We start from the raw sequence: 11,063 nt of genomic DNA on the forward strand, positions 1-11,063 counted from the left end.
CAGTCCTCCGCGCCGGCAGGGGGCGCTGCGCGGCGCCGAGCGCCGGCCCCGCCGCCGTGGCCCTTCCCGGCATTCCCTGTGAGCCGCGGCTGCTCACCATGGCGGACCCCAGAGACAAGGCGCTGCAGGACTACCGCAAGAAGCTGCTGGAGCACAAGGAGATCGACGGCCGCCTCAAGGAGTGTGAGCGCGGGCACGGCGGGCCGTGAGGGGACGGGGCGGGGGGGGTGGGCGCCTCTGAGCGCCCCGCGGAGCCCCCGAGAGGGAGCGCGGCGCTGCCCGCGCTTCGTCATGGGCCTGGCCGGGCCCTGGGGAGCGGGGGGCGGACGGGGCTGGGCGCGGCCAGCGCCGCCGCTGGGTCCCGGTCCCCTCGGGAGAGCTCCGGAGGGTCACAGAGTCACGGAGTCCTTCAGCTTTGAAAAGATCTCTGGGATGAGCGGGACCAAGTCGTGACTGTCAGCGCCTTGTCAGCACCGAGAGCCGCGTCCAGTCGTTCCTTGGACACCTCTGTTAGCGTTCAGGAGCACACATAACCACGGAATGTGGTTATATGCTGGTGCTTTTATTGTAGAGCTCTGGGAATCAGGGCTACAGACCCAAATCTGACTCCGACATGGCTTTCGAGCCGAACGTATTTTATATTCTATCTTACATATTAATTATTAAACTTATATTGTTCTATTATATACATTGACTTCATTCAAGCATGAGTTTCTCGCGATCTTTCTCAAGCCCCTGACCACAGTTTCTCATGATTATTCTCACGATTAAACAATAATTATATCCAATCATCATATCTAACAATTATACCGTTTATCATATACTAGCTACAGAGGTGCAGTTCTAGCAAGTACAAGGCCTATACTTTCCCAGGGTATTTTCCCAGGGCCTACTAAGCTTAATTTTCCTTCTAACTCCCCAAATCCCCATGATTTTAGAACCCTTTTACTATCACCTCCAGGGATGGAGACTCCACTGTCTTTCTTAGCAGCCTTTCCCCAGGGACTTTTTTTCACCCTTTCCATGAAAAAAAATGTCCCTAATATCTAGTTTAAACTTACCCTGGCACAACTTGTGGCTGTTTCTCCTTGTCCTGTCCCTGTTCCCTGGAGCAGAGCCCGACCCCCCCGGCTGTCCCCTCCTGTCAGGAGCTGTCCAGAGCCACAAGGTCCCCCCTGAGCCTCCTTTGCTCCAGGCTCAGCCCCTTCCCAGCTCCCTCAGCCTCTCCTGGAGCTCCAGCCCCTTCCCCAGCTCCCTCAGCCTCTTCCCAGCTCCATTCCCTTCTCCACATTAGCTCAAGGCTCCTTGCTGGTCTCCCAGTCTCACTCTACCTGCAGCTCTGCTGCTGGAAAAGGGTCTGGTCCTGTGCTCTTGTGGGGTTGAAGGTTACCAAAACCCTGTGTTTCTTTCCTCTCCTAGTAAGGGAACAGCTGAAAGAGCTCACCAAGCAGTATGAGAAGTCAGAAAATGACCTCAAGGCCTTGCAGAGCGTCGGGCAGGTACGTGAGGGAAGCGAGGTGTTGGCATCCTGTGCTGCCTCTTGCAGCAACCTTTACATGCATTTTTAGCAGCAAGAACTAGGAAGTGGGAGCAAACAAACAGGGGCTTTGACAGCAGGAACCGATGGGTTAGGGATGGGTTACAGGGTGTCTGAGCCCTGCAGTGTTCATTTCCCTTGAGGCTGATGCTGTATTTACTGTTTTACAGATCGTCGGTGAGGTTCTTAAACAGCTGACAGAGGAGAAGTGTGAGTACACTCAACTGTTATATTCTCTGAGAGTCTGGAAATCATGGAACCATGGCATGGTTTGGGTTGGAAGAGACCTTAAAGAGCATCTCATTCCAACCTTCCACTATCCCAGGCTGCTCCAAGCCCTGTCCCACCTGGCATGGAACACTTCCAGGGATGGGGCAGCCATAAAACAAAAAGCTTTTGAAGTTTAAATCCTTTTTAAGTTATGGAGAAGTAAAGAATTAAAGTGTTGGTGATCAGATTATTGGCAAAAATCTTTCTGGTTAATTCAGAATGAAAGCTCAGAGGGTGAATTGAGTAAATTTGGGGTTTTTCTTTAATTTTCTTTCTCCAGTCATTGTGAAGGCTACAAATGGACCAAGATACGTGGTTGGCTGTCGCCGTCAGGTAATTGATCTGTGTCAATATTCATTTAAAATTTGCTTTCCTGTGGAATATAAGCATTACTTTTCATCCACTGGGTCCTTAGTGGAGTGTTTTTCTCTTCTTTAATGTGCACACCACTATTTTACACTGGTACCTGCTCCCCTCTCCCTTTGTAGTGGTAGCAGTGTAACTTCTGGTGGAGACAAAATAATCCACAGCATTCCCAGGACCTTGCATGTGTTTTATGATTTTTCTTGAGTCAAAACTCTGTCCTTCTGCCTGATTTTGGACTCTCTGAAAATTAATTATGATGATAATTGATTGTGTAATTTCACAGTTGCTGTGCTGTGACTGTTGCTGTCTTGCTGCTGAGTTTTAGATTTGATGTTATTTCACCTTATATCATAATCATGGAATAGCTTGGGTTGAAAGAGACCTTAAAAGCCCATCCCATTCCACCTTCTGTCATGGCAGGGACACCTTCCACCATCCCAGGTTGCTCCAACCTGGCCTTGGGCACTTCCAGGGATCCAGGGGCAGCCACAGCTTCTCTGGGCACCCTGGGCCAGGGCCTGCCCACTCTCACAGCCAGGAATTCCTTCCCAAAATCCCATCCAGACCTACTCTCTGTCTGTTTAAAGCCATTATCTTTATCCATATCTTTTTTTTTTTCCTCTTTCTGGAGAGAAACTGATGTTCATTGCAGAATTTTGGGACATAAGTAAAATGAATTCCACTATGGGGCATGTGAGGTAATCTTGATGTTGAAACAGAGCTGAATCCTAAGGGATAGGTTGTCCTTGGATGAACCAGCACTTTGGAGTTTATTCTTCACTAAAAACACTCTTTTATCTTAAAAGATCCTTGATTTGCTACCAGAGGCTCAAAAAAAATAAAACCCTGATTGTTTTCAAAATGTCAAAATATCAAAGACAAACAATTTCTTCTGGACTAGAAGGACAAGTTTTTGATCAAAGCCCTCCTGGCTGAGCTGCTGCTGCTCAGGAGGGAGGAGAGCAAGGCTGCTTAAGTGGGAGCAAAATAACTTCCCTATCTCAAGTGCATTAGTTAAGAAGGTCAAGTGGTTTCTCTTTGTTTTCTTCTCACTGCAAAATAACTTCAGTCTGTTGGGCAGAGTTGAATCTGAGAGATTCCAAGTTGTTATAAAGTTTTTTGGATAAGGAAGCTGGAAAGAGGCCTTAGTAGTGACTGGAGTAAGGGAGAGGGGACAGCTTGATCCTAAACCCTTCCAGAGGGTCAAGGACCTGGCAAGGCACCTTATAAATCCCCCAGCAGGGACAGTGGGAAACTTCCAGCAGTCCTGGAAAAGGATTGTCAAAATCCTCTTTTAATTCCAGCAAAATTTAGTAGGGTGTGCTGGAATGTGTTTTAAAATCCCATAAAAATGGAATAAGCAGACAAAAACTGCTGAGGCAGGAGAGGAGGCATCCAAGGTGAAAGAGTAATAATTGAACAGCTGACTTCAAAGAGGGGAAGTAATGACACAGGAAAATGTTAAACTTTTTGTGAGGGTTGTTTAGTTATTCTGAAACAGCTGTTCCTGTGTGGAGCAGAGGGGAGAGGATTAGATCCCACTGATGCAGTCAGATTGACAGCAGTAAAATGAAAAATTAATGATGGACCAGAAAACAGTCTTTGTTTTAAAGGAGGTGGAGGTAAGGTAATGACTGCTTGATGTGTCACTCTGTAGCCTTCTTTTTTCTTGTGTGTGATGGAGCAAGGAGTGCAAACTCCAGTGAACATTTTGGCTAAAATCAGGGTTTGGAGTGGGGTTCTAACAGAATTCTTTTTTTTGAGATTAGCTTGACAAGAGTAAGCTGAAGCCAGGGACGAGAGTTGCTCTGGACATGACCACTCTGACTATTATGAGGTAGGATTCTGCTCTTCTCACCATAAAAAGAGGGAAAAACATTACACAAAGACTTGAATAATCACTTCTGCAATATTTTGTGAGCATTTTCTGCAAAGCAATGCTTAAGTAAGGACAGTTATTTTGAGGGAAGACTTGTGTGTCTGTTTTATATGATTTAAAAAGTAATTGGTTTTTCTTTAGAGAAATAATTACAGTATTTTCAGCCATGTTTTAAGCTGTGTTTTAAAACTTCAAAAAGTTTGCTAGGTTTGGGGTTTTTTTCTGTTTTTTCAGCAGGTGAGGTGGGAAGAGAAGAAATAATGTTCATATTGCTGTAAAATGCATGGGAATAACTTTATGAATTTATAAATGTGTCTACACCATAAAAATATCTCCTCTTAACTCTTGTTTTCCAGATACTTGCCCAGGGAAGTGGATCCACTGGTTTATAACATGTCTCATGAAGACCCAGGAGATGTTTCCTACTCTGAGATCGGAGGCTTGTCGGAACAAATCCGAGAGTTACGGGAGGTACCCAGTGCCTCAAACCCCCATCAGATCCTGATCCATGCTCTCAGTGAAGCTTTTCAGGGCAAAACCACCTCTTTGATGTTTGTCCTCCACCAGCATGGGGCTGTTCAAGGATCCTCTCAGATCAGTGCTTTTCATGTTTCATTTAAAGTGCTTGGACTGGGATTAAAATGAAGATGATCCTTTAGAGAAGAGGGTTTAAAGGATCCAGGATGCTTTAGGCTGTGGGAGTGCCTTGAAGTCAAGTGGGAGGGCCAGCAAAGCAGGCTGGAATTTTGCTCAAAAACTGCCAGGATTGCTCTGGGGTATAGAATTAGGACAGCAGGGATGTGATTTGAGCAAAGAGCATTGAGAGGAAGCAGCAATTGCAGAGCCAGGGCAGGGGAGTGGATTGATCCATGGGATCTCACATTTTCTTACTGAGCTGTTTCTCACACAAAAATGCTGCCAATAAATAATGCAGATAGGTGAAAAACAGGCTGGCATGTGCACCACTAACTGTTTTAAAACTCAGAGGCTCAGTTTGCTCTCTGTCCCTTCACAGGTCATTGAACTGCCACTTACAAACCCAGAATTATTCCAGCGTGTGGGAATTATCCCTCCAAAAGGCTGCCTGCTGTACGGCCCCCCTGGTGAGTCTCAGCAAAGGGCAACAAGTGTTTGGTTGTTGCTTTCAGACTGTGACCAGAGCCTTCTTTGATTCTCCTTCTTTCCCTTTTAATTTTTATTTTTTCCTTTTTTCTTTTTAATTTTTCTATTTTCTTTCTTCTCTTTTTCCTTTCTCTTTTTTCCTCTTTTCTTCCTTTTTTCCTTTCCTCTGTTTCCTCTCTGTTTCCTCTCTGTTTCCTCTCTGTTTCCTCTCTGTTTCCTCTCCCTTTCCTCTCCCTTTCCTCTCCCTTTCCTCTCCCTTTCCTCTCCCTTTCCTCTCCCTTTCCTCTCCCTTTCCTCTCCCTTTCCTCTCTCCATCTCATCTTTGTTTTTTCCTTTCCCTTTTTTCTTTCCCCTTTTTTCTTTTTTTTTCCTTTTCCTTTCCCTTTTCTCTTTTACTTTCTTCTTTTTCTCCCTCTTCCTTTCCCTTTCCCTTTTTTTCCCTTTCCCTTTTTTTCCCTTTCCCTTTTTTTCCCTTTCCCTTTTTCCCCCCTCCTTCCTAACTCACTGGCAGGCAGTGTTGAGTCAGTAATTAAACAGCTTCAATCTCTTGTTTATGCAGGCACAGGAAAAACCCTTTTGGCCAGAGCAGTTGCCAGCCAGCTGGATTGCAACTTCCTCAAGGTGTGTAATAGCACTGCCCCCACACACATGGGGTCTGTTTTCTCTCCAGTCTCCTCATCCAGGCCCTCTGTCCTTCCCAAGGTGGTGTCCAGTTCCATAGTGGACAAATACATCGGCGAGAGCGCTCGGCTGATCCGAGAGATGTTCAATTATGCCCGAGATCATCAGCCCTGCATCATTTTCATGGATGAGATCGATGCTATTGGTAAGGCTCGTGGCCTGGGGGGTGGCTGGGCTCTCCTTTTAAGGGTGGAGTCAGCTATAAAGCCAATTCCCCCCGTTTAAAAGGCAAAATTCAAGTAGTAGAACTGATGGGTTTGGTGTGCTGCAGGTGGGCGCCGCTTTTCCGAAGGCACATCAGCTGATAGAGAAATTCAGAGGACTCTGATGGAGGTGAGTGTCCAATTCTGGCTGTGGCCTGAACAGCCACGGTAAATAATAGTACAGGTGTGAATTGTTACCTGGGATCTGGCTTTGCAGTACCTTTTCTGGGTTAATAATCTTAAACTAGAAGTGAACTAATTGCTGCTTTTACAAATGGCACGTTCTGCACATCCTGATAACTCAGTCATGAGTTCAGTGTGGAGACTAATGGAATCTTTTAAATTGCTGAAATGATTTGGGATATTTTCTTCTGCTTACTGCTGCTCCCTGCTTCTTTGAAGGTTTGCAGAACCCCCCTTTCTGTCTCTCTTAGTCCCAAAGGCACCCAGTGTATAACATTTTTGGACTCTTGCAGTTGGATTTTCAAAGCTAGGAGGAGCACTTGTATTTCTTTGTTTCTGTATTCATTGCTTTGATAAACTGGGTTGTGTGAAGAGAATATTAAAACCACTGGTGACAATTAGGAATTCTGAAGCTAATGGGAACCTTCCTTGGCCTGTGTTTGCAAACATTTTGCCTGGTTCAAAAGAATGTGTCTGCTTTCCATAGAGAATTAAATCACTGTGATCAAAGAGCAAGTGCTTTGAGTGTTCACAATGAAATGCCTTCCTGCGTGTGGATTAGTATTCCAGAGGCTGTTCTTCAAGTCTAATTGGAATGTCCTGGCCTTGGTGCACTACAGTCCAAATGTGTCAGGCAGCCATTGGCTCCTTCAGTCCTTGCAATATTTTCTTTACCTCATTGTTTCAGTCAAGTGTTTCACGTTTGAGCTCAGCTTTGCTCAATGTCCTTTTCCGTGGGCAAAGCATTTTCAGTGTCTCTTCAGCTCTTCACTGCTTGGGATGGAATATTCAGGGAGCTCAAGGCCTTGTAGGATTCTTTTTTACTTCAGAGCTTTTCATCTTGAAGAATACTTAGGTAGGAAAACAAACCTGGGAAGATTTGGGGCTGTTTAAAACCAAAGTTCTGTTCCCTGTTAGTTGTTGAATCAGATGGATGGATTTGACACTCTGCACAGAGTTAAAATGATCATGGCTACCAACAGACCTGACACCCTGGACCCTGCCCTGCTGCGGCCCGGAAGGCTGGATAGAAAAATCCGTGAGTTTCTGCTTCCCAGTGGCTGGAAGGAGGATGTAATCCATGGGAATTGTGGGTTTCTGCTTTGATTGAAGCTCTAATTCTTTCTAGATATCGATCTACCAAATGAACAAGCCAGATTAGATATTTTGAAGATTCATGCAGGTCCTATCACTAAACATGGTGAGATAGGTAAGTAGAAGTTCCCTGGATGTCATTCCTGCTGCTGTTCGTAGGGATGGGAAGAGGGTGAGTTGTTACAGTGATTCTGATTGTATTCCCACCTTTACATTGCCCACACAACTTCCCCTCTTGGAAGTCTACTTGTTTTATTTTTAAATGCATCCTGATTGAACCGTTGTTAAGTCTTTGAAAAGGAAAACTGAATATAAACCCTTGGAGCCCAGCTGGAAACTGGAAAATCAACAAGGTTCTCATCAGGCAGTTTCCTGTTTCTAATGGAATGGCTTAGTGCAAGTAAAGAGTGTTTTCATTCACCCCTCAATGAAAGAAATATTGCTAATGAAGAAGTCTGAAAGCAACAATCTTTAAAAGTCAGGGAGAAATCCTGGAGATGGCATAAGCAAAATTGTTGTCTGGTAGTAGTGTGGATCATTCTGTCAGGAGTGTAAGGGCAGAATAATAGGATAAAACGGGGAGGGTTTATTTAAGGACTGTGTTACTCTGAGCTGCCCAGAGTCCTGCTTTCACAGCCACTCCTCCCAGCTTTCCTGGAGGAAGCTGGGGCTGGGATTTGCCTTTAAAGCAGCGCTGGCTGCCTGGGAGTGCAGCAGTGCCCCAGGGCCCTGTGCCACCCCCACCCCCTCTGTGCTGACAGCAGCGATTCCTGCAGCCCCTGGAGCTGATCCCAGTCACCATCTGGCTGCATCAACAGCTGCAGCTCAGCTCAGGGACAGCAGGAGGGAGCTGGGGGAGGGCCAGGGCTGGGCACTGCTTTTCTTAGCAGCAGTGTTGGCTTAAACCTGCACGTGGCTGCAGGCTAAGGAGAGAAGGAGCTCAAAGGAAATCATGAGCCTGAGGTAAAGTTTTTGGAGAGAAACTTCTTACAAGGCATGGAGTGACAGCACAAGGGGGAATGGCTTCCCACTGCCAGAGGGCAGGGAGAGGTGGGATGGTGGGAAGAAACTCTTCACTGTGAGGACAGTGAGGCCCTGGCTCAGTTGTCCCAGAGCAGCTGTGGCTGCCTCTGGATCCCTGGAAGTGTTCCAGGCCAGGTTGAATGGGCTTGGAGAAAGTGAAAGGTGCCCCTGGCCATGGCAGGGGTTGGAACGAGATGCTCTTGAAGGTCTCTTCCAACCCAAGCCATTGTGGGATTCTGGAATTCTGCTCCATCCTGTTCTCGTGTCTTTGGCACTGCAGTGGAGCAGGGTGGGATCGTTCCTTCTGCTGTTCAGCAAGGTGAGGTGTCAGGTCCTTGCTAAATTCCTGCATGTAATGTGGAAAGACTGTGATGCTCAGCTTTGATCCCCAAAAGGAAGGGTGAGGTAGAAATTGGATTGAAATCCAAAGATGAGGATTTGCTCAGGTTCAAGCATGAGATTCTCCTGCTTCAGACCTGGTGTCTGCTGAAAACCCTAAACTCACAAACCTTGCACTGTTCAACCTTGCTCATTCCCCTCACTTAGGTTTTTTAACTTTCCAATTTTTATATGACATTGTACTACATGGAATTAAAATACAGCTGAAGAATGACTCATCTTTAGGAGCTTTTGGATTCTTGAGATAAAAACATTCAATTCAAATGTTTTGAATTTTATACGGAAGGGAAACTGAAAAGTTTTCCAGGGAGTTGATAATTTTAATAAGCAGCCTTGCAAAAATCAGAACTTACTGGAGGCTCAGCAGTGGTTTAGAAATTGATTTCCACTGAATTATAACCATGGCCACTCTTTTAGGAAATAAATGTGCATAAAACATCAGGCTTAATATATTAAGACACTAAGTGCCTTTAGTAGATGGAGTGTTGGAAGTGGAAAGGGACTGAGTTATGACCACTTGGAGATGAGTTTTCTGGCTTTTTACAGCATTTAAATGATAAGAACATTGCCTTGATGGAGCTTTTGCACTTCATGTTGATTCTTGTAACCACAAATTGGTAACTTTGGGATTTAATTATATAACACGAGCTTTTGGCTGCCACACATTTCTGTTTTAATGGAAGGGCTGATACAGCTGCTGATTCCAGTTAATTTATCAGCCCAATGGGCAGCTCTGTTTGCACTGAAATCCAAGTTTGGTAGCTGGATCTGTATTTTATTGGCATCCCTAAGGGGAAGGGTGATTTATTCCTAACGGGTGCTGGTGTTTTGTGAACAGATTATGAAGCAATCGTGAAGCTTTCAGATGGCTTCAACGGAGCAGACTTGAGAAACGTCTGTACTGAAGCAGGTAATTCTTTAACTCTTCATTTGGATGTGCAAAATCTTGGATAATGCTGAATCTTGGAGCTGTTCCTCTGTGGATTAAACCCAGGAGCTCAAAAACATTCTACTGGAACATTTCACTTGAGCTGATCTGAGCCAGCCACTTGTTGGCTGATCATGATGTGTCCCAGTGTCTCATTAGAACCAGATACATTCCAGAAACAGGGATTGTACCCATTTTTCTCCTTTTTGGAGATAATTCAGGGCTCTTGGTACCCATTTACCTGCAGAGTTGATGCTATTTTATGCTTTTTTCACATGAAAATTTGTGGAGTTTGCCTGCATGGGCAGGCTGATTAACACAGTAAATGCACACTCAGAGTTTAAACAAGTTTTCTTTTTAGTACTCCCTTAGTTCAGAAAGGTGAATTCCCTTCTCTTCCCAACATCCAGGACATGGGAAGGTCGTGCAGACAGTGTAACCTGGATCCGTTTTCATTTGAATTTGAGTGAAACTTCATGTTGTGTCTCTTCACACTGTTAAATCCTCTCTCCCAGGGATGTTTGCAATCCGTGCTGATCATGACTTCGTAGTTCAGGAAGATTTCATGAAAGCTGTCAGGAAAGTGGCTGATTCCAAGAAGCTGGAGTCCAAGCTTGACTACAAACCTGTGTAAATTAAATTATAGAATTTGTGATTGATTGTACACATCCTACTGGGTTAATGCATAAAAAAAAAAAAAAGAGAAATAATGTTCCTCTTGATTATCATTGTAAGGTGTTTGTGTAGCATGTAGCTAGTAATTTTGGGAATGCTAGTTGCAAGTTGGCTACAGGAGTGTGTTTTCTGTACAATTCTGAAATGCAATGTTCATTACAGCCCAGGCTCAGTAAAAATGTGTAGAGATGTGTTGTTCTCTTTGCAATTATGGTGGGAATTTATAAATGTGCTTGAAGGGATTCACAAACAAAAGTCAGTTCATTTCTTGACTTTTTGTATATCAGTAAATCTCCTTTCCCCAAACAGTTTATGAATAAAACCTGTTTAAAACCGTTTATCCTGGTGGATTTTCTGTGTAGCTCTCACAGAGAGGTGAATTTTGTGTCTTCTGAGTTTGAGGAGCAACTTTTCTCTGGTGTAAGGATTGGAGTTCTCCTATACCAAACAGAGGCAGCCTAATCCTCGGAGAGAGAAGGGGCTGGTGGGGTCTGGACAATCCTTTCCATGAAGGAATTTTCCCTAATATCCAATCTAAACCTCCCCTGGTGCAATTTGGGGTCATTTTCTCTCCTCCTGTCCCTGTTCCCTGGAGCAGAGCCCGACCCCCCCGGCTGTCCCCTCCTGTCAGGAGCTGTCCAGAGCCACAAGGTCCCCCCTGAGCCTCCTTTGCTCCAGGCTCAGCCCCTTCCCAGCTCCCTC

General features: G+C 45.2%; 1 protein-coding gene across 1 annotated transcript; it reads left to right on the forward strand.

The window, feature by feature from the left end:
* Positions 1-62: 62 nt before the first annotated feature.
* Positions 63-10,699, forward strand: PSMC6 (proteasome 26S subunit, ATPase 6). The gene is made up of 14 exons (XM_053944653.1): positions 63-183; positions 1,420-1,499; positions 1,708-1,747; positions 2,088-2,140; positions 3,943-4,010; positions 4,409-4,523; positions 5,068-5,155; positions 5,734-5,795; positions 5,877-6,000; positions 6,127-6,188; positions 7,160-7,280; positions 7,371-7,451; positions 9,597-9,668; positions 10,202-10,699. Exons 1-14 carry the CDS (start codon positions 99-101, stop codon positions 10,318-10,320), a joined length of 1,170 nt encoding a protein of 389 aa, XP_053800628.1. The 5' UTR covers positions 63-98; the 3' UTR covers positions 10,321-10,699.
* The last annotated feature ends 364 nt before the right edge of the window (positions 10,700-11,063 follow it).

Source organism: Vidua chalybeata, chromosome 6 (genome assembly GCF_026979565.1).
Source record: "Vidua chalybeata isolate OUT-0048 chromosome 6, bVidCha1 merged haplotype, whole genome shotgun sequence".
In the NCBI taxonomy this organism is placed as follows: Eukaryota; Metazoa; Chordata; class Aves; order Passeriformes; family Viduidae; genus Vidua; species Vidua chalybeata.

Excerpts from the sequence above, each read along its gene's own strand:
- PSMC6 (XM_053944653.1), top strand. The coding sequence starts at position 99 with ATGGCGGACCCCAGAGACAAGGCGCTGCAGGACTACCGCAAGAAGCTG. Across the intron at positions 6,001-6,126 it reads GGATGAGATCGATGCTATTG|GTGGGCGCCGCTTTTCCGAA; the intron begins GTAAGGCTCGTG and ends GGTGTGCTGCAG. Across the intron at positions 9,669-10,201 it reads AAACGTCTGTACTGAAGCAG|GGATGTTTGCAATCCGTGCT; the intron begins GTAATTCTTTAA and ends CCTCTCTCCCAG.